Genomic DNA, 24,056 nt, shown 5'->3' with positions numbered 1-24,056 from the left:
GAAGGAATATATGAGGAAAATTATATGGAATAACCGGAGAGTTTTCACTAAAGGACAACAGTATAAAGTTTGCAAGCTCAAGTGGTCCACTTATGGATTCCAACTATTATCTAGATTGTGGTACTTAATATTTCATGTTATAATTGTAGACGAAGAATATAACATGGTTGGTGAAGATCATTGTTTGTACAAAACATTGGAAAAGCTATATAATTCTCTCTTTGTATGTGGACGATATATTGTTGGCTAGAAATGATGTTAATATGTTATCTCAATAAAAACTGATTGTCTATTCATTGTAAAATGAATAAAATTGGTAACGTGACATTTACTTTGAGAATTAAAATTAAAAGTGAATGCTCAAAAAGACTTTTTTGCTCTATATTTAATCATCTAACAGTATCCGGCACATGACAACAATGAATTCCCTTACATATATACATAAGAGAGAGAGAGAGAGATCAAAATGCAGGTCAGTTAATAAAATACTTGAACTTTGCAGACAATGTAGATGAAGTAAACAACTACCACGCATCGAATCTTCTTTTTTTCCATCAAGTCGGACCCAACTAGATTGGTATGGCCAGGATGGGCGTTGGCTTCCTAACAGAGAGTAATAGTTCCATTTCAATGGGTGCCAGCTCCTTACGTGCTTGAAGTAGAGACCCAGTGGGATTGGCATGGCGAGGGGCGGGATGTGGCTGCTTAGTGGGCTGCAACACTTCACTTCCCATGGATCCTACCTCGTGCACCTTTTGGGATGGGGAAGGCACAACCCTGGGGTTTTACTAGTTAAAAAGAGATTTCTGCCCCAGATTTCCCTTGTTCTTTAAAACAAAAACTCTTTCTAACAAGTGATTTCGCTTTGTCAAAATTTATAGACCTGGTGGATTATATCCATGGACTTTTTCCACTTATCTTCTGAGGAGATTTGATGACCATATTTGCCCTGGCTTTTCCTGAGAAAGGAAATGCTTTTCAAGCTAGTGTGCTCTAACTTGGTCAAAATACATGGTCTTGGTTTACTTTCGGTTTTTATGGTATCAAAGTGGCAAGATATAGATTGTAGATCGACCCTCAAGATGATAAAACTCCAAAGGTAGGACTGTATACCCCAAGGCATAGCAGAAATCCGCGAGCACAAAAGAGGGACAACCATATTAAAATAATCAACCATATGATGGTAGACCTTTTTCCCGCTACACTAAACCATTTAGTGGCATAGATTTGTGCATGAAACAAGCAGAAACGTCATTATTTTCCTTCTCAGATACATGCATTTTCCACAATCACTTAAAGATTAGTTGTCACTTGCACTATGGGGATTCTCTGATAAAGGACAGCTTTGGTTCCGAAGACACTGTTTGGCGATGGTAAAAGTATGTTACCGTCCTATGTATTTGCCTTAAATGTTGGAGTAGATTCATGGAACACCTGGAACCACATTAGGGCAAATACATCGAACAGTAACACTGTTACTTTTGCCAAACAGACCCAAAAGGATACTCCTTTTTTGGCATAGACAGTCCAACAAAATTCTAGAATACAAATTCAAATACTGAAACTCAACCTTTCCCCGTCAGGCAGTCCTTTTGAGTTGAAGACGGGTGGAGCTCTTGATGGAAAGGAAGCCCGTCCGCATATTGCAGACCAACAGTTCAATGTGCGCGTTTCAGGTTGCTATTATTAAACCAGATCATCTTCCATGAAGCGAAAATGACCCCTTGAGGAGAGGCTCAAGAATGCCTACATATGCCACAGTTGAACAATGGAACCATGCACGAGCATTCATTGCATCAGAGAAAGACCAGACACAAGACGCTGCAAATGAAATGGGAAACAAGCATCACCTAGCCCGACATTTCAAGCAAAACGCCCTCAGGAAATGTGAGAATGAAGAAAAGAAAACAACAATGTAATATAAGAAATTCAACTCTACATATATCAGTATTATTTACAATCAAGAGGATCCCTTTGTTCTGCTTTCAGCGGAGACAAAAATATTTACACTAAACTTCGAAAACACATTTAGACCAGCAAAGTCAGCATCATGACCTGCATATATACCAACATGTATGAAGTACTCAAGATAGACAGACTTGCATTATCTACATCTTTTGAAACCAAAATAAAAAGGTTCAATTATATATACATAAAGAAGAATAAAGCTTAACCAGCTATTCTGGATCTAAGAATATGAAACCATGGTATACCATCTCGTATAATTTTGAGGATCTCAAAAGGTACCTAGTACCTCAACCAACATACCATGGCAGCATATTAAAATAATAGGACCAAACTGAAACACCAAATTCATGAAGAACTATACATATTATATACACAAATGAAACATCTCACTGGAATCAAATTTAGCATCTGACCACTCAAGGTCCACTTTGCTGTAGCAACAAGTCTTTCATTTTACTGTAGCTCTTCAGTTCTTCCATGGCATCAGCCTTGGTCCTTGAAAGAAATACCGAAGATCTGACTCCTAAATGCGAGCCACCACTTGTACAGGTAGCTTGTCCAGTTTCAGAATTTTCTGTGTGATTTGATTTTGTGTCCAAAATTTGTGAGTTTGAGGCTTGAGCTTGCTGGGATGAACAAATTCCCTCCTGTCTCAGTGGGGCTGCATTCTGCAACATCTCAACAAGTTCACCTATAGCAGCACATTTAGACTTTCTGACTGGTAATATTTGTCCACCTTTAGAAGTTTCATTAATATCTGCTTTCCTGTCAAAAGACTCATTCCTGGAGAAAATGAAAAAGTATGCTTTAGGAATGTTACTAATGGCAACTCCGTATATCAGAGAGACAGCAAGAGACAGATGCCAAAGCAAAATAAAAAAATCATATATCAGACTAATCTACATTTTCCACACAAGGTTTAAACTCCACTAAAGAAAAAAGACAAACACATCTTTGTCCAAAGCAATAATCTGCTCAATTTTCAACCACATAATGAAACTCCCATTTGGGTGCAGTAAATCTTGCTCCTGGTTGCAGATGACTGAACAAATCATTGTGGCAATTCTCATGACAGATCGTCCAGCGTATTCTTATCAGTAATGCAGGCCTCCTATTCCTAGGTCAAGCATAGACATGTTCAATGCCTTAAACGAAGATACAAATGGATCATTCCGCCATTAGATAAAGCTCTCAGGGAGCACACTCACAGAAAATGAATTACAGATAAGTTTGTTATCATGATTCCTTTCAGGGTAACATTCTTCTTAAAATTCTGCAACATGATCCTGTGAGAGAGAGAGAGTTAGGAACTCCTCCAATAACAAAAATCACTTTATTAAATTAAAAAAACTGATAACTAAGAAGTATCATCATGTTTTCCATGTTGCAATTTCAGCTTGTTCATGATATTTGGCATTTTATCAAGAAAGAACTTTTGATCATCTAAACTGGAGAGTGAGACAGATTGCAAATTTTACAAAGTCTAATCACCAATGTTGATCATGGCAGTTTGTCAAGAAAATTGTTGTTGAGGTTTTTCTAAGATTTTGTTTCTCAGATAATTGGGAACTCAAAATATATAAAATGGCATTTTAAAGGATACTGTTTTGCCTCTAAAACGCCATTTAAGGCATACTTGGGTGGCAACCAAATCTGGGTTTGTGGGTCTCAAATGGTGTTTCTCAAAAGGAGTAAATAACCTGAACAGGGTAGAGCAAATTGGGCGCAGTTTGTTGAGGCCCTATCAACCAGATTTAGGCCTTCAGCTTGATTAGATTTTGATGTGGACTTGTCCAAAGTCTGGGAAAATGAGACCATCACCAAATACCAAGAGGAGTTTGAAGAATGAGCAATATGCTTCGTGGGTAGCAGACCAAAGACCTAATTGGGCATTCATAGGACTGCATGACGAGACATGTATTGAAGTGTACACTGCCCATTCACAGACCTTGCTGGAGAGGTTTGAATTGGCTCGTGTGACTAAAGAGAAAAGCAAAAGGTTGGGATTAAGTGTTAGGGATGGGCACAATGTTAAGGACTTAAGGTTCTATTGTAGAAGTCACATGCTTCCAACAAGGAAACTGGTAAGACGCCTGCTGCTGCACCTAGGAATTCAAACGGTAGACAAATTTTAATTAAAAAGCTAAAATTGGAACAAACTAAGGAGAAAAGAAGCAAAGGATTGTTTCTAATGTGATGAGAAGTGAACACATGGCCACGTGCATAAGAGGTTGCATATGCACCTGGTGGATGAGGTTGGGGATGAATTAGACGACCCAAGTAAAAATAGAAGATAATGAAGTGCAGGATTGCAAGCAAAGAGATGATGTCTGAGATCACATTACACATCCTGGCTGGAGACAACGTACCACAGGTTATGAGACCAGAGGGTAAGGTATGCATAATTAATGCATTAGTAGACTCAGGGTCCACCCAGAATTTCATAAGTGAGATGACAGCAAAAGCTTGCTAATGGTGCTAGACCTACCTGAATTCAAAGTCAAACCTAACTTCAAGGTCACAGTTGGAAATGGCAACTTATTTGTAAAGAGAGATGCCCACAAGTAGTCAAGACACAAAGGAAACATTTTCCAGTGGACATACGTCAGCCATGGGAGAAGCTTATCTTGTATCAGACATGCAGTGGTTACCGCACTCAGGGAGTGTAGAACGAGACTTTGTGAAGATGAAAATGAGATTTAAGGGCAAAGAAGGGGAAAGAAATATACAAGCAGCTCCAAAAGGAGGAAAAACACCAAATCAATGAGCTTAAGGACTGTCCTGAAGGCCTGCATTTACTACTTACAACAGTTGATGCAGGGAAAGCACCAACATCACTAAAATCAACGGTAATATTGACTGATATACAGCAATCTACTCCAAAAGACTTCACAGATGTATTTGAGACACCAAAAGGGCTTCTTCACATATGCCAATTTGATCATCAAATTGAAATAGAACCAGGAGCTCAACCAGTTGAGTTGAAGCCTTACCAATACAGTTTTTTTCAAAAGGAGAACTAGAAAAGCTGATGAGGGATATCCACTAAAAGGTCCAAAACAAGATACACAACCAAAACGTGATACACAACCAAGTAGAAGCCCTTATTCATCACCTAGATTGTTAATAAAGAAGGATAGAACATGTTGATTTTGTGTGGATTAAAGGGCCCTCAATGCGATGGTTAAAAATTCCAATCACCAAATAACAACTCAACAAGCCACATGGTGCAACTACTTTTTCCAAAATAGATTTGAGGACAGGGTACCATCAAATTAGAAAGGCCCCAAAGATACATTTAAAACAGCATTTCAGACACATGAAGGACATAATGAATTTAGAGCTATGCACTTTGAATTGACAAATGCCCCAGCCACATTTCAAGTGTTGATAAATGATGTTTTTCATTTATATTTGCACAAATCCGTGCTGGTCTTCTTTGGTGATATTTTAAATTTACAGCTGATGAAAAGAAGCATAGTGATCACTTGAGAAATGTGTTAAGAGGCGTTGCGTTCTCACAAACTATTGTTAGAATTTAAGGATTAGACTAGATTACTTAATGTATACATATATATATTTATATATACTTTCGCATATCATATACCATTGGGTGTTTGATATATGGTTGTATATATATATATATATGTGTGTGTGTGTGTGTGTGTGTGTGTGTGTGCATAGGTCTCTTATGTATTTTTCATTTTCTTTTTATGTATTTTTTCTATTTTTTTACTTTTACCTTTTTTGTATTTATTAAAAGGAGGTTCTAGCTGTTGGCGAGTTCCCAACGTTCTAGCCGTTGGAGACTGGCCTAACAGCCATCTTCCACCCTCTCTTTTCCTTTCTAACTTCTATAAATAAGGGACTGTTGTACCATAGTTAGATACAGGCTTTAAGGCTTGTTCTGTATTTTATTTGAGACTAATTAGAACTGTTGCATCTCTAGTTTGAGGTTTCTCTTTGTGTGATATCTTGGAGTAGCTGGTATCTTCAAGAGTGCGACTCTTGAAGTGTTTTTATTCTTAAGTTGAGGCCTGGATGACATGGTATCAGAGCATTGGTTTGGCTCTACTTTTGCTGATTTTCAAGGCTTTGAAGAATCAGCACTTGTTGCTTTCTTGGCTGTAAAGCACACCAACTGTTTGATGAAAGTGGTGGCCGCCGTTTTGCATATAGAAGAGTTGTCTTCTTGCTAAAGTTGTTGCTGATTTTGTGGATTGTTTTGGTGTTGTCTCAAGCTCTCTTATAGCTGATTTTGTATCTGATTTCATCTTGGTACTGTCTCAACAACTCAATTACATCAATACAAGGTACACATCATGGATGAGAGAACTATTTTCATTCATCTCCTTAAGCTTACTTCATCTAATTATGTTCAGTGGGTAAGAACTATGGAACACTTCATTAGAAGTAAATGATTGTGGTGACTAATTGATGAGACTAAAAGTGAGACACAACTAGTCTTAACCAAAACCATAGATGGAAAAACCCATTAACTAGATGGAATCGAAAAAGATAAAATTATGAAGGAATGTGAGAAATAATAAGAAGAATGAAAGATAGGACACCACAAAATCATTACATGGATTATTCAACAACTATGAGTCAAATAGCCAAACACGACTTTACTCATGAAGCATAAAAATTCCTCAAGAAAACTCATACTATGAAGGTTGTGGCCTACATGTGCAACCTTCAAATGAAGATTGCAAATTACCAACAAGGAGATAAATCTATTAAGAAGTATGTTGGAGAGAAGGAGTAACTATGGGATGAACTTGTGTTGTTTGAACCCGAATGATTTGATCCAAGAGACATAGTGTTGATTGAAAAACAAATTCAAAGAGAGAAATTTTATAAATTTGTTCTTGGACTTAGACGAGAATATGATGGCGTCAAAACCTCCTTACTTCATAGACATAAAGTTCAATCCATGAACGAAACCATAGTGGAGCTTCAAATGGAAGAGAATAGACTTAATTTTTCTAGGGAAAAGAATGAAAAGTGTTCATGTCACCTCAAGATCTCGTGGTCATATGAAAACTTATAGGTCTCCTCCTTTCAATCGAAATCATGAAGATAGCAACAAAAAAAATCATATGTTTTCATTGTCGAAAAGAATGACATATTAAACCTGGATGTCCAAGTGTGGCTGGAGTAATGCATGAAGAAAGTAAAGAAAGAAACCACTTCGACCTAAACAAGCTTGTACAACCAAAGCTCATTGATGTTTTTCAACTGTTTTTCAAAGGAGAGGCTTCTCCAATTTTCGGAGCAACGGTAGCATCTACATCATCAAGTAAATACTCATTGATACTTGATTCTGAGCCCCATTTCATATGACCCCTTGTAGTTCACTACTTACCAAATACAAGAAGGAAGAATCATGCCCTTTGGTTAAAACTGTCGATGAAACTCCTCTTGAAATCAAATGCATTGGAAATCTTGATCAAAATTTTAATTTCAAAGTTTTCAAAATATCAAAAGTAAGATTTATTCTAAAACTTAAGTTGAATCTTTTGTCAGTTTCTCAAATAACTGATTATGGATGTGATATTCTCTTCTCACAAAATAAATTTTTTATAGATGACCATCTTTTCAAGAAGATGATGGAGGAAGGTTATAGGAAAAATGATCTTGATTATTTGTGAACCTCTCCAACCCCACTTGCAACATTATCAAGAAAAGTGACATTCAAATTTGGCATCAAAGACTTGGACACTCAAGTTTAGGAAAAATGTCTTATATCACATTTTTAGAGGACAAATGTAGAGAAATGATTTCTTATGATGATTGTATCAAAGCAAAAATTAAGGCTTTACCTTTTGGCAATAGAAACTTTGTTACAAAAGCAACTTTTGAATTAGTGCATTCGAATGTATGGAGACCTGTTTCTAACGGTGGTTTAATATATTATGTTGTTTTTGTTGATGATTATTCTCAATATAATTGGGTTTATTTTCTTAACCACAAATCGGAAGCCTTTACGAATTTCAAAAAGTTTTACAATATGATTAAAACATAATTTGATGCAAACTGTAGAAACACGAACAAGAAGAGGAAGAGAAACAACAATCACGATGTAACATGGAAAACCCTCAACAAGAGGGAAAAAACTACGAATGAGGAGGAGCCGGTGCCCACTAGCCGCCAGACTCTCTCTCTCCTTAGTCTTTCATTCACACCTTAAGGATTAGGGTTACACGACTTAAATAATGCCCAACAAGGGCTACAAGTTGGATCGGATCCGGATCCGGACCCGGTCCCGAGACCCATCTAACATACTTCAACACCCCCCCTCAAGTTGGGCATACATATCAAACATGCCCAACTTGGATACATTTCTCTCAAATGAAGTTGAAGATAGAGCTTTCGTCAAAACATCAGCGGTTTGGTCTTCAGACTTCATGTAAGGAAGTACAAGATCTTTAGCATCAATTCTCTCTCGAATGAAATGCCGGTCAATCTCAACATGCTTTGTTCTGTCATGAAGCACAGGGTTGTTGGCCAAGTTAATTGCGGACTTGTTATCGCAATACATCTTCATTGGTTCTTCAACCTTTATACCAATATCAGTCAACAATACTTTCAGCCACAAAAGCTCAGAAACTCCCATAGCAACAGCTCTGTATTCTGCTTCAGCACTGGAACACGAACAAACATCTTGCCTTTTACTTCTCCACACTATGAGATTCCCTCCCAAATAAATACAATAGCCAAAGGTGGACCTCCTAGTGTCAATACAGCTTGCCCAGTCTGCATCTGAATAACCTTCAATCCCAAGAGTGTCTTGCTTGACATATAAGAGACCTTTGCCAGGATTCCTCTTCAGGTAGCACAAGATCCTGTCAACAGCCTTCAAGTGGGCATCCGTGGGAGCATGCATGAACTGGCTCATCACATTCACAGCAAAGGTAATATCAGGTCTAGTGAGAGTAAGATAAATTAACTTCCCTACAAGACATTGATATCTTCTTTTTGCCTCTTCACGGAGTGGCTCCCCATCTCTAAGACTTAGCTTATGGCCAGCATCTAGAGGAGTAGAAGCTGGTCTACACCCTAGTTTCTCAGTCTCCTTTAACAAATCTAGAGTATACTTCCGTTGATTTAGCACAAGGCTAGTCCCAGACCTAGCAATTTCTATGCCAAGGAAGTATTTCAACTTACCAAGGTCCTTAAGATCAAACACGATCGCCAACAGTTTCTTTAACTTCATTATTTCATCTTCATCATCACCTGTGACAATCATATCATCAACATATACCAACAAAATAGTAACTTTTTGCTCATTTCTCTTCACAAAGAGTGTATGATCTCCATTCCCTTGATGGTATCCACATTGTCTCATGACAAGTCTGATACCATGTAGAAACACGAACAAGAAGAGGAAGAGAAACAACAATCACGATGTAACGTAGAAAACCCTCAACAAGAAGGAAAAAACCACGAATGAGGAGGAGCCGGTGCCCACTAGCCGCCAGACTCTCTCTCTCCTTAGTCTTTCATTCACACCTTAAGGATTAGGGTTACACGACTTAAATAATGCCCAACAAGGGCTACAAGCTGGATCGGATCCGGATCCAGACCTGGTCCCGAGACCCATCTAACATACTTCAACACAAACCTAAAAATTTTTAGAAGTGATTCTGAGGGAGAACTCATTTCCAATGAATTTGAAAATTTTCTAAAAGAAAAAGAAATTATACATCAAAAGTCTTATCCCAAAACTCTCCAACAAAATGGAATTGCCGAAAGGAAACATAGACATATTTTTGGAACAACAAGAGCTCTTCTTAAATTAAAAAATGTTCCTAAAAGTTTTTTAACGGAAGCCATTTTTGTTAAGTCTGTACGCATCAATGTAAAGGGATCGGGTCTGGATCGGGTCTGTTCAGACCCGATCCACTTCGTTTTTATGTCTTCACGTCTAAGTGGTGGCACCTCTTGTAATTACTTCATGTTTTATTCCTCTTTTTGTTGTAACCTAATTAGGTTTATGTTTTAATAATAGAGATCAAGCATAGTGTGGCTGCATTGGCCGCCGGTTCTCTTACCTTCATTGCCTTCTTCTATTCTCTATTCTCCATCCTCCTTATTTTCAGACGGAGAGACGTGATTCGGTGATGTTTTAGTGAAGATTCTCACATGGTATCAGAGCCAGGTTACATCGTCCTCCGGTGAGTGATTTCTTCTTGGAGTATTCTGCCCTAAATCTTATTTTCTGCCGTGCTTGGAGTATTCTGCCCTAAATCTTATTTTCTACCGTGGTTATCCTCAAACTCTGTTTCTGCCCTTAATCCCACGATTTGCCCTAATTTCTGTTGCCCTAAATTCTGTTTTTTGCCCTAAGTCACACGGTTTGCCCTAATTTGCCCTAATTTCTATCGTGACCTCTAAAATTCTGCCCAAATCGTCTGTTCTAATCCTCTTTTTCAATCATGGACCAGCCGGCTCCCTCTCTTCTATCCTCTAGTTTTCTCTCACAACTCATCTCTCAAAAACTGAACCATAGTAATTATTTGACTTGGAAACGCCAAATTGTCCCATTTATTAAGAGCCATAGACTGTATGGGCACATCGATGGGACTACTCCAGCACCTCCAAAGTATGTTAACCGTGAAATAAAGAAGACAGTCGTGGGAGATAAAGGTGTTGGGGCCTCGGCTGGAAGTGAAATCAGTTTTGAATATGAAACTCTTCCTGAGAGCAATCCCGAATATGAAGTTTGGCTGGCTCACGACCAGTCTCTTGTTGCTTATATCACTTCTACCTTGTCAGAAGAGGTATTGGGAGGTATTGATGATGATTTAACTGCCCTAGAGTTGTGGTCTACCCTTGCTACAACATATTCTCAAGTCTCGGAAGCACGTTTTCTACAATTAAGAAGGCAATTTTAGGATATCAAGCGTGGGACGCGTACAGTTTTGGAGTATTTGAATGAAATCAAGAGTGTTAGTGATCAGCTTGCTGCAATTGGACATCCCGTCAGCGACAAAGACAAAGTCCAACAAGCCTTGAGTGGACTGGGAACGGAATTTGATATTTTTTGCACAGCCTTGGAAGTCTTACCTGTTCTCCCATCTTTTGAAGATCTAAAGGCCAAGCTTTTTCAACATGAAGCTAGTCGAGTTCAACGACATAATCTGGTTCCTTCCAACAGCCACAATGTATTGATCACAGGAACTCACGCACTGCAAGGAAATCGCACTCGTTCTTGGACTCCTCAGACAGGCATGGGAAGAGGGATTCTCCCAACACCGCCAGGCATGAATACTACCTCTGCCACATCTAGGAGAATCCCGACATGCTTCTATTGCAACAAGAAGGGGCATGTAAAATCAGAATGTTGGCACAATCCTCAGAACAAGAATAGTCAGGTCAGGCGCGAGAATAGGACAGTAGCGGGGTCAGCTCCATCCTCGTCTGGATCAAATCCAACTTCAAAGGTTTCAGCAGACGTGCAGCAACTTCTAATGACAGCCTTATCCAAACTTAACTTGAAGCAAAATGAGCAAGGAGAGTGGTATGTGGACTCTGGAGCAGCAGCCCACGTTACTGGTGACACAGGTAATCTCTCTAGTGTTTCCCCTTATTTAGATCAAGGCTCAGTAGTCACAGGAGATGGTTCCCATCACACAATATCGCACATTGGAAATGCACAAATATCCATGGGTTCTTCTTCCATTCCATTAAAGAATGTCCTTGTTGTTCCAAGTGTCAAGAAAAATATTATCTCAGTGTCCAAACTTATTGATGATACTCACTCCTCTGTTGAATTCACACCATCTTCTGTTTATGTCAAGGATGCTCAAACCAAGAAGACATTCGCTGAGGGCACTCGCAAAGGAGATATGTATGTCCTTGAAGAAGCTCCAAAGCTGTCCAAACCTCACCCTCCAGATTCATGTTCTTCAAGTCATAATGAAGTCAATGTCGCAGAATATAATAAGCCATCCATTTGGCATGGTCGGTTAGCTCATTGTAGTCAGTCTTTTGTTCGAAGTCTTGTTGCAGACGGACTCTTAGATAAGTCCAGTCTGAGTTCAGTCAGTGAGTCCAGCATGTGCTCGAGTTGTCATCTTTGTAAGAGCCATGCTCTTCCTTTTCAGTCAATTAATAAAAGAGCTTCAAGGATTTTTGACACCATATATTCTGATGTTTGGGGGCCTGCTCCAATTCCCTCTTCTTCTGGGAGTAGGTACTATGTCATTTTTATAGATTCATATTCTCGACATACTTGGATACACTTCATGAAACACAAATCTGAAGTTTTCCGTTTGTTTACTCAATTCCATGCCTTGGTTCGAAATAAATACTCCAGTAATATTGTGCATTTTCAATGTGATGGTGGTGGTGAATTTATATTTACTGAGTATCTACTAGATAATGGGATCACTAGACAGATTTCATGCTCACATACTCCTCAGCAAAATGGAATTGCTGAACGGAAACATAGACATATTGTTGAAAGCGCGCTCAACATGATGCATGACACAGACTTACCCATGACATTGTGGACTGAGGCTTTTCATACGGCTGTGCATGTTATAAATCGACTGCCATTGGCTTTGCTTGATGGCAAATCCCCATATTTTTTATTACATCAAGAGCAGCCACGCTATGAGGAATTGCGTGTTTTTGGATGTGTTTGCTATGTGCATGTTGATGTTTCCTTACGTAACAAGTTTCAAGATCATGCTATTTTGTGCAGATTCGTAGGGTATGCAGAAAACTACAAGGGTTATAGATGTTACAACCCTAAAACTGGGCGTGTTCATATTTCACGGCATGTTGTTTTCGATGAAAACAGGTTACAAGATCCCAAGGCTACTTGCATGACACTCAAGGATAAAAATGAGATTTATGATACTTGGCTGCATGCTGAAATCCTAAGACAAGGGACTGACCGTTTGATTGAGCACGAGGAGCAAGATGTTAATGAGGCTGAGACACTTGTGAGAGATTCCTTGGACAGCATGCCCTCATCCTCACAACCCCATGATTCACCTATACATAGTCGGTTCTCAGGCCTTGTGTACTCTAGGCGATCAGCTCCTAATGCAGCCCCACGTCAGTCCCAACGTGTGCGACATCCCATTGATCGGTGGGTAAGTTATAACAACTTTTCTTTAGATTTTCAGTTGTTTATGACAGAAGTCAGCAAGAAGGTCGAACCAAAATCCTATCACCATGCAAGTAAGGAAAAATGTTGGGTTGAAGCTATGAATGAGGAAATGGCAGCATTGCATGAGTGTCAGACTTGGCAGATTGTCCCTCGTCCAACTGATAAGAATGTTGTGGGCTCCAAATGGGTCTACAAACTGAAATATAAGCCAGACGGTAGCATTGATCGACATAAAGCACGTCTTGTGGCCCGTGGTTTCACACAACAATATGGGGAAGATTATGATGAAACATTCAGTCCGGTTATCAAGATGGGCACAATACGTGTGATTATTTCTCTTGCAGTCTCATATGGGTGGCCTCTTTATCAGTTAGATATCAAAAATGCTTTTCTACATGGGATTCTTAAGGAAGAGGTATACATGGAGCAACCTCCCGGCTACAATACTCATGATCCTCAAAAATGGGTTTGTAAGTTACACAAGTCTTTATATGGGCTGAAGCAAGCTTCTAGATCATGGTTCGATCGGTTTTCTCATCATATACAACAAGCTGGTTTTCTACGAAGCTCTCTAGATCATTCCTTGTTTATGTATCATACCGAAGAAGCTACCACTTGGTTACTTATCTATGTAGATGATATTGTTATAACTGGGAATTCTTCTTCTCATATATCTTATGTTAAGGATCTGTTGCAGCAAGAATTCAAGATGAAAGATCTCGGCGAACTTCGGTACTTCTTGGGTGTTGAACTTGATAGAGCAAATGATCGATTGACTCTTACGCAGCATAAGTATACTCTTGATATTTTGGACAGGGCAGGTATGATTAATTGCAAACCCATAACTACTCCTAGTGTTCTAAACACTAAATTGGCTGCCTCTGATGGAACTGCTGCCTATTCAAATCCTACCTTCTATCGCAGCATTGTTGGTATGTTACAATACCTTACCTTTACGCGCCCAGACATAGTCTATGCTGTAAATCAGATCTCTCAATTTATGCATGCACCCACAGAAGGACATATGGATGCTACTAAGCGGATCTTACGGTATCTCAAAGCTACTCTTGGGGATGGATTGATCTATACAAAGTGTCCCAATGTTTCTCTTGGACATAGCATATATACTTATACTGATGCAGACTGGGCAGGAGATCCTGATGACCGACGCTCAGTTTCAGGTTTCTGCCTTTTTCTTGATTCTAATCTCATTTGTTGGAGCAGTAAAAAGCAGCGTGCCGTTGCACGATCTAGCACTGAGGCAGAGTATAGAGCAATGGCTGCAGGGACAGCTGAGGCATCATGGTTACGACATTTGCTTGGAGAGCTTCATCTATCTATTGTTCAGTCCTCATTGCTATGCGACAATCAAAGCGCCATCAAAATTGCCTTCAACCCCATTTTGCATAATCGTACCAAGCACATTGAGATTGATCAACACTTCATTCGTCAGAAGGTTGAAGAAGCCGAGATATTGCCTACTTATATATCCACCAGTGAACAAATAGCGGATCTTTTTACCAAAGGTCTTACAGGGCAGCATTTTTGGGATTTGAAAAACAAGTTGTGCATGATCAAATCTCATGCACAACTTGAGGGGGGCTGTTAAGTCTGTACGCATCAATGTAAAGGGATCGGGTCTGGATCGGGTCTGTTCAGACCCGATCCACTTCGTTTTTATGTCTTCACGTCTACGTGGTGGCACCTCTTGTAATTACTTCATGTTTTATTCCTCTTTTTGTTGTAACCTAATTAGGTTTATGTTTTAATAATAGAGATCAAGCATAGTGTGGCTGCATTGGCCGCCGGTTCTCTTACCTTCATTGCCTTCTTCTATTCTCTATTCTCCATCCTCCTTATTTTCAGACGGAAAGACGTGATTCGGTGATGTTTTAGTGAAGATTCTCACAATTTTGACATCCAATTACACATCAAACTTGGGACATTGTTTTTCTTCCCATAGGAAAAAAGACAATAAGATGTAGATGGGTATATAAAGTTAAGACTTAAGACTAGAAGTGATGGGTCACTTGAAAGGTATAAAGCTCGATTAGTTGCTAAAGGGTATGCTCTAAGAATATGACATAGATTATAAGGAGACATTTGCTCATGTTGCTAGAATGACATCGATCAGAACCCTAATGGCAGTTGCCGCTAAGCCTGGGCAACGGGCCAGGCCGCCGCCGGGCCGGCCCGGCCCGGCCCGACTCCCCGCCCTCGGGCTTCCGTCCCCCGCTCCCCTCCCTCTCCGCAGTCCGCCCCCGACTCCCCTCCCTCTCCGCAGTCCGCCCCCGACTCCCTCTCCCTCTCTCTTCCCGTTTCCCTCTCTGCAGTCCGCCCCCGACTCCCTCTCCCTCTCTCTTCCCGTTTCCCTCTCCGCTCCCATTCCATAAAGGAGCCGAATGAAACCAAAGTTTCATGTTCGGTTTTGAATTAGAGACATTAATAGTGATGAATCGACGCATATTCAATTAATACATATAAGAAAACATATTGTGAAATTGAGGAGGAGGGAGACAGAGGTGGAGGGAGACGGAGGAGGGAGGGGGAGGGAGATGGAGGAGGAGGGAGAGGGGACATATTGTGAAATTGAGGAAACTTATAGACAGCAACAACATATATGGTATATATACATATATATATATATGCTGATTATAAGTTCTATATATGTATATACTGATTTTGTTAATCAGTCTTATAAATGTTATATGTAATATATATTGTCTATTTATACAGTTATAAATTTATAAAACCCGCATTTATGAGACATAGGTCACCACTCAGGCACTCACCAGCCTGTCTGGCAAAATGTTAACCAATCATTTCCACTGAGAATACAAGGCCTTCTTCAAAAAAGTCTTATTACTCTTTTGAACAACAAGAGTAAGTCATTGCAACATGTAGATACAAACTCAGATATTTTTCATATTATTCCTATTATAATATTAGCAAAATAATACTGAAATATTTTGCAGAATTTGAGTAGGAAGTTAGGAACGCATAAGCAAAAAGTTCATAGAGTTCTGCTTTCTAAGATGTAACTACAAGGTTTTCCATCGTAGAGATCACTTACAAAGTTAAGCCATGTTCGAATGCATGAAAATTCAATCTGACGTATTAAGAAAAATTTCAGGAAAAATTTCAGTAGGATATTCAAGGTAAAAGCATTTAGAAAGAGTCATCTCTCAGGAAACCTTTTCCTATGTTTGAATGAAAAAGATATATTTCATTAAAAATGATACAATACCTTGTTTAAGAAGGCAATTGTATTTCTTCTATGTGGTGCTTTAGGAAAGAACACAAGCGGAGGAGAAGGTGGCCATTGAGATGGTGTCTCACAAGGGTCTGTATGATAGTTGGAGGCTAAGTTGCCAGAATCAGAATTCAAAAATAGGTCATGCAGGACCCTTAAAAGACTAATTAGAACTAGTCACAAATATGGTCTTACTTGGTCCAAGTCGATTGACAATGAACAAATAAATAAATAAATAAATATATATATATATATATATATATATATATGAGCTGAAATCCTCCAGGCCATCTTGAGCTCCATCCAATCATGGCCGCCCGATGTAATGCATTGGGTTGATGTAATTAAACATAGAGCCCAATACAATCAGTGTATTGTAAGAGGGCAGGGGATTTCTCTGCCAAACCCATGGAGAAATTCACAAAATCCTATATATATATATATATATATATATATACACACACACACACACACAGCACATGCACATGCACATACACATGTTTAAGTCAGAGATTTGACCAACAACTAGGCTGACCAATTGACTCATTTGACCAAACTGGTAAATAGTAGCTATATCACATGGGCACTGCTGAAATGGTGCAGTACCCATGTTGAACCTTGGTACAGCCTCAAGTATGCCTCGGGTACAATGAAGGTTGTATCAGGTACGGTCAATGTATCTGAAGCCAAACCAATCAATTTCTGGACTTGGTCAAACTTGACTGAGTCCAAGACTATCCAAAAATTGGGCCTTTTTTTTAATGCACTGTGAATAAACACATTGATTCTCCAACCCTCGACTAAAATTTGAAGGGTTGGAGGAGCAGGCAGTGGGGTCTCCAGCATCCACCTGAGCATTGAGTGACCTCCGGCAAAGCGGTATCTTCTCCAGTAAGTAGATTTTTCCCCTTGCTCCAATGATCCCTAGTTTGGCAGTCGATTTCTTATCTTCTTTATCAGTTCCAGCATAAGCATGTAATTTTGTGGGACTGACTATGCATTGCCGGTGGGACTGTGTTGCCAGTGAACATTTCTGCCCATTGACAAAGGGCTGTGTGTTTCGTTGTTAAGTTGTTTTCAGTCGATTATTTGTTGTTTTAGCATCATGTGGAACTGGGTATGCTATCATTTATTTTTTTCTTGTGAATATGTGATTTTTTATTGTTTTCATGCCACCAAATGGCTGAATGGGTCAACACTTTGTTGAAGTTTGGCTGAATCATGTGTTTTTATTTTCACTTGAAATTCAAATAAATTTGTGTGACCGTGTCGTTGGAATAGATCATCCTTTACCAATATCAGATTATCTAGCTGTTGTTAAGTTCTTAAATCCTAACATAACATATTAAAATCACGCTTTGATTCCTTGATAGTTTCTTTATTATTTCTTCCTCTTTTGCCTTATTTATTTGTGCTCTACAGCAAATTTATTATCAGAATGTGTTGCTTTGTTTGTTCGAACTTTAAATTCTTATATATATATATATATATATATATATATATGATGTCACATAAATACTGATAAGGGTTCGGGCTATTTTCAAAAAACTTGGATACAGGGGTACGGCTATATATATATATATATATATATATATATATATATATATATATATATATATATATGTATGTATGTATGTATGTATGTATGTATGTATAACATAAAATAATCATTCAAACAAAATAACACATTCATGATTCAAAAATTATAGATTCTAAAGAAGAAACTATTGAACAAAATATGTAAACACAGCTCTGTATGCATTTCCTAAGTGTAAATGGTGTAAAGAACAAAACTGAAATCCTAAATTTTGGATAGGAAAGGACTCGGTCAACTTTGACCGAGTCCTAAATTGGACGGATACGATCCTGGGTATGTTGACCGTATCTGGTACTGTTTGACCAGTACCCAAGAAGTACCCGGGACAGTACCAGTATCAGTGTCGTACCTGACCGGTACGGGTACGCTACATTTACAACAGTACCCATGTGACAAAGTCTAGCAACCGTGGCCGTAACCATATGACATAGACTAGGAATTACCTGTGAAGTTTGAACTTTAAAACACAATCCACTGATAACCAACTCAAACTGATTACTCAAACTAGTCAGCAGATTAGTTGGGATTTTTTACTATGGTACAAGTAAATATAATATATATATATATAGGGTGATCACATCCATTTATAGGTCAGAGTTTAACTGGTTGACCAACTATGCTGAATATATATATATATATATATATATATATATATATATAGGGTGATCACATCCATTTATAGGTCAGAGTTTAACTGGTTGACTAACTATGCTGAGCAATTGACTAGTTTGGACAACTGGATATTATGTTTGAAACACAAGTCCATCGACAACCGACTCAAACCAACTAGTCAAACTAGTCAGCAGGTTAGTTGTGATTTTGACAACTAAGCATGTAACTGTAGCTTGGAGGGATGAAAAATATTCAACAGGTGAAACAAGTTGGACCCCACAAATTTTCAGCAGGTGAAGTCAAAGTCCTGGGGTCCAAAATATCTGGGATAGGCGTGACAACTTACCCACACTCATATTTCATTTATGCTGGTAGGGGCCACCAAAAATCAAGCGAATTTTCACTTGGTCAAAGTCTTCTGGGCATTCAGACACCGATCAGGACAAAACACTAGCAAATCTGAATCTCAACTAAACGTCCACAACTCACAGCAGCAAGATCTTTTTCATTCTACAAATTTTCACGACGTACAACTAGCAATTCCTAGTTTTACTCTGACAAAACCTACTTTACAGCCTCCTTTACTTGAAGGGACACACTAACTTTGGAGCTTCATGTTACTCCTGCCAATAGACATGTCACAGCCAGAAGCACCCTAATCAAAATAAACAGGATGACCATTTTATTTTGAATTTAAAAACTGATATATGCAGGGACAATTTCAGTTTAAAACAAACACAAATAAGGGATACAAGCCATCCATCACCAATCTTTTCCCAGCCCAAACAACATCACAGGATAATGGACTAACGTTCTTGAAATTAACAAATGAAGATTCAGAGCACAAGAGGCAACTCAAAGAATAAGGACCCAGCACAATGGGTTAAAGGGTTCAAGCTCAAACGCAACCTGGACCTCAGTACAAGGTCCAGGGATCTTGCACATGTTCTTCGTTATTTAGCTTCTTCTTCTTTCTATGGGTTGTAGGAACAATGTCCTTCCTGATGCAGTTCTCTTAAGGCTTGAGAAGACAAAAATCATAACACAATATGAGATTGAATGAGATTATCTACCAAGCCATACAGATTCTCTTTGATAACTTGGTTACCTCAACATCTGTCAGGAGCCAAGATAGGTTCATGGTTCATATCATTGTCGCAAATGTCATCTTCGAAAAAATATCAGCGATCTTATCCTAAGTTATTTTTTGGCAAAATCATTTTTTCCCAAGAAAATCTTCGTAAATTTTTAAAAAAAATTCAAAATATGCAAGAAAACACATGATGGCGAAAAAGAACGAGATTTTATTTTTATGAGATTTTCCAAATACCGCAACTTTTTCCCTCTTTCTTATTTTATCTGTTCTTCTCGTAAATATCACGAGTTAGAAAATCTCGCAATATCTGTGACAGTGGTTCATACTACTGAAACCCATATTTATGATCTCCAAAATTTTTCAATTGCAGTTACTATTTACTAATAGCACAAAATTATTAAACATGCCAATGAAGAAAGTAACAGGCTTTTCAAAGACTTCACCTCATGGAATAACAACATAAAGGCGATAAAGAAAATGAGACAAGACAATATACTATATTGTTCAGATACATAATAAATGATACATATCATGCTTAAGAGGTTCGTAGAAGAATAGGTGTGCCACAAGAAAAATCCTACTGTTGCATGTAGTGGTCCAAAGCTTCTCACAAATAGAAAAGTGAGCTTTTAGCTTGTTCTAACTAAAGTTACAACCTATTGAGTAAGAAGCAATATGGGAAGCAAGGTACTTAAAAGCTTACAAAGCAAGAGGAATGCAAATTAGACACAAACCTGGCATTGAACCAGAAGCAGATAATAAAGCAAACTGGAAATGAATAAAGATGCAAAAAGGAAGCCAGAAGGGATGGAATTGGAAGCAAACAATGCAAATAAAAGAGAAACACACTGAGATTGACTATCGTTCCTAACAATATAATCCCTTTTTACATAAAATTGTAAAATAAAAATAAATATAAGAAAAACATGAAGCATAGGGGATGTGAGATTCCCCATTTAAGAATTTCCATTCCTATGAAGAAAGCTCGCTTCCAATGAAATAGAAAATGAGCTTCACATGTCAGGGAACTATTTTTCATTTATATTGCAAGCACTTCCTTTATATTGGACGCTTGCTTCTCATTTCAGGAAGCAAACTTCCCTTTCTGAGATGGCCCTTCCCTAAGTGGTTCAGAAGCATGACAGATGGCACTTGTCATTTCCAGAAACCCTAGCTTTAACACTACTCTAAAAGTTTTGCTAATGTGGATGAAAAAGGAAAGGTTTGAATACCATCCACTAATATTACCGAAAACATTTGAAATACTTCTACAAGAAGGTTTGACAGGAAATATTGGAAGCACCAGGAAAACAACATGGATTACTTGGTTTTAGCCCCATGACATAGAAGAAATAGGAAAGGAGCACATGGAAATACTTTAAAGCATATCAGCAAAACAGGTATGTGGGCACAAATCCACTCCAAATCTCAAAAAATTCCCAGGATTTCAGGTGGGATAGGAGTTGTAGTCATTTGAACCACAAGAAAACAGGTTGTGCTTCCTTAGGCACTTCTCAAGCAATGCAGTTCTTGTTTTCCGGAACCCTTCAAGGAGTACTAAGAAAGATGCTAATGGCAGAGGGACTCCTGTGCATAATGAGACGTTCAAAACTGGACTTTCGTACTCATGAAAAATAGTTTTGAACTCACATTTGAACCAAGAGTACATAAATTAACTTAGTGACTAAGTATCAAAGGCACTTCATATGAACTTTTCAGCTAATTAAGTAAAGAGCCATTGTTGATGTGATAAATGTACCTATTGGATGGATATGCCAACTCATCATCTATAGCAAAAGGACAATTAGATTCGCAGTCAGATTCTTCTTGGAAGGACAGTCTGCTGGAGCTCCTTGACACTGAAACACGGGGAGAACTACTACCTGACACCCGTGCTCCATATAAGCCTCCAAAGTCTTCCTTCCCATACAACAAAGGCTAAAAACAGAAACAGAAAAGCAAGGGGGATAAGTGACAATAGAAAAATGACACTGAAGAATTAAGAACTCAAAGTGATATCAATAAAACGCAGATCAAACTGGAGCAACCATTTTCTGAATACAGAACAAGCATAATCAACTTCCTTCCTCAATACCTTCGGACTGCAGTAGGTGGGGAGGGCGGGTGAAGTAGAATGAACCTCTAATGCTTGCAATTCGTCTGCCCTAATAGAAGACCTTTTCTCGCCTTGAGATGGACCACCAATTGCTATCCTTTTGGGAGATGGACATGGGGGTAGGTTACAATTTCGCTCATGAGAATTTGGTGTTGGTAATCCCATACCCCTGCAAATCCTAGCTGAAGAGCTGCTGAGTGGAGCACTTTCACAGCGGATGAGATTTCTTGAAAGATATTGATGTATTGGGGGGGAAGGTGAAGGAGAAAGTGAGAAAGGAGACGGCCAGTAATCATCAAAGCCTGTTATTTTTGGCATGTCCAATGGATGAGCCGGTGATCTAGATGGAGAATTATCCGGATGCAGCTGCCTACGAAGTGATATTTGATGCGCCGTAGAGTGAGAAGGCAATGCACGAGACTCTGAGTCGGTTGGAGATGGTGAAGCAGAAGTATTACTGGCACGAGAAGGAGGTGAGTTCGAGTAGAGCAAAGGAACAGCTCTGTTCAGGTCATTACTCCAACTATGCCTTCTAGCAAACGGAACTTTTGAACAAGGTGAATTACATGAAAGACCAACTGTCCCTTTCTTTCCGGATGAATTAAATGATCCAGATGCAAACCTTTTCAAAGGATCAGCACTTGGGCTCCCAACATAATCCATTATCAATTGTGGGGATGATGGTATTGGATTTTCAAACTTCATATCACACAAACTTGGACGATACCACAGACACAAACAGAGTCTGCCACAAGGAGTCTCAACGGGTGCAAAACTGAACAGCTTCATCTCAGCCTCCTCCTCCCGAGAGAAAGGCTCTGCAAATGGCAAGACCTTATAGCGAAGACTAAATTGATAGATGCGACTAGATGAATTAAGAACTTTGAAGATTCGATATGCAGGTAATAGCCTAACCGTCAGATACAGGGACCGCAGCAGTATGCTCAATCTCTTTCCCATTTTTTTGCATGCCGAAGATAGTGACTCGTTCGAAGGTAAGTACAAGTTCTGAGTTTCCGGAGAAGCCACATGTCCCCGACCCTTGGCAAGCCTCGGACCGCCACCTTTCTTTCCCTCTTCATGTCTGGCCCTACCAGGACGCATCTCTCTACCGGTCTCCTTCCTTGGCTCATACTGAACCACCCACCGCTCAGCAACCATCTCCGTGGCAAGCGACGGGTCTTCATCGCCGGCACTGCAACAATTGAAGAAGCGGCCCTTAAGAGACGAGTTCCTCGAAAGGGTTTTCTTTTCCATGGGTGAATCACACGCAGACCGCTGCACAAGGACTATATCAATGACCAACAATTCTCGGCCGCTCTGGCGCCAAACGTCGAAACTGTCGATGGCTGGGAAGCAGTCTCTGAGCGCCAAACCGAACAATCTGTCCCGCGGCCTAATGCTCGGCGACAATGTAGAAGACGAAGAGGGCGAGGAAACCACCTGTTCACCACTGAAATTCCTCGACGAGACAAAGAGAGCCCTGGATTCTAGTATGATATGCAGAGTTTTCGAGAAAAAATCTGTAATTATCTGCTCACTCTTATGCGGTTCCGAGTTCAAGTTGCCATGAGATGCCATTGAGACACCAAATGCTTGAAATATGAACGAAAGTTACAGAAAAGAAGCCCAACCACTCTGATAATAAGAAGACACACTTACATCACAAGCTCCTTCTGCGAACAAGATGAGAGCCGAAGACTATAAGCCCACAATTTCCACTATTAAGAATCAAAATTAACCCCACATTCCCCAATTTTACACTGTTAGTACCAGAATTCAAGTCACCAGATACAAAATTTCCACCGGGACGAATTCAAAGAACCATCAGAATTCACACCGGGGAAACTTAAACCGAACTCCAGAAGCCCCAAAGTTCTACATCACCAAGAACCAAAATCGAGCTCCATAAACTCTAGATCATCGCCAAGAAGAACCTGGATTATACACACACTAGATTATGCCAAAGACCCAGAATCGAGCTTCAAATAATCCAATATTCTCTACCAAGAAGAACAGAGAGAGCGAGCAAGAGAGAGAGATACACAAAGAGATAGAGAGAGAGAGAGAGAGAGAGAGAGAGAAGGAATTTGAGTTCAGACGAAGGGTTTACCTCTACGAAGTTTGAAAAAAGGAAACGAGAAGAATTCAATTTTCATTCTTTTCAGATTTCAGAGGGGAAAGAAGATTGATTATTTATATCTGTACGTTTCCTAAAAGATTAGATAATAAATAAACAGTTTCTGGTATATACCGCTTAGATCGCCTGCAGTATTTCCTTCCCCA

General features: G+C 39.2%; 1 protein-coding gene across 4 annotated transcripts; it reads right to left on the bottom strand.

Moving 5' to 3' along the window:
* Nucleotides 1-1,916: 1,916 nt before the first annotated feature.
* On the bottom strand, nucleotides 1,917-24,056 carry LOC116267082 (autophagy-related protein 13b-like). Of its 4 annotated transcripts, none has more exons than XM_031648646.2 (4): nucleotides 24,025-24,056; nucleotides 21,750-23,707; nucleotides 21,414-21,592; nucleotides 1,917-2,751 (listed from the first exon to the last, which is right to left on the bottom strand). In XM_031648646.2, exons 2-4 carry the CDS (start codon nucleotides 23,349-23,351, stop codon nucleotides 2,385-2,387), a joined length of 2,148 nt encoding a protein of 715 aa, XP_031504506.1. In that variant the 5' UTR covers nucleotides 23,352-23,707; nucleotides 24,025-24,056; the 3' UTR covers nucleotides 1,917-2,384. The 4 variants fall into 4 exon arrangements, with proteins under 4 accessions (XP_031504506.1, XP_031504504.1, XP_049937181.1 ...); XM_031648644.2 differs by lacking the exon at nucleotides 24,025-24,056 and adding an exon at nucleotides 23,884-23,967; XM_050081224.1 differs by lacking the exon at nucleotides 24,025-24,056 and having other exon boundaries at nucleotides 21,750-23,446; nucleotides 23,544-23,870.

This window comes from Nymphaea colorata, chromosome 13, assembly GCF_008831285.2.
Source record: "Nymphaea colorata isolate Beijing-Zhang1983 chromosome 13, ASM883128v2, whole genome shotgun sequence".
NCBI lineage: Eukaryota > Viridiplantae > Streptophyta > Magnoliopsida > Nymphaeales > Nymphaeaceae > Nymphaea > Nymphaea colorata.
The sequence above is the reverse complement of the archived record's forward strand: the minus strand, read 5'-3'. Positions and strand labels throughout refer to the sequence as shown.

Coding starts and splice junctions, on each gene's coding strand:
- LOC116267082 (XM_031648646.2), bottom strand. CDS start 23,351: ATGGCATCTCATGGCAACTTGAACTCGGAACCGCATAAGAGTGAGCAG. Junction 21,593..21,749: donor CCACCTACTGCAGTCCGAAG/GTATTGAGGAAG, acceptor TTCTGTTTTTAG/CCTTTGTTGTATGGGAAGGA. Junction 2,752..21,413: donor TTGGCATATCCATCCAATAG/GTACATTTATCA, acceptor CATTTTCTCCAG/GAATGAGTCTTTTGACAGGA.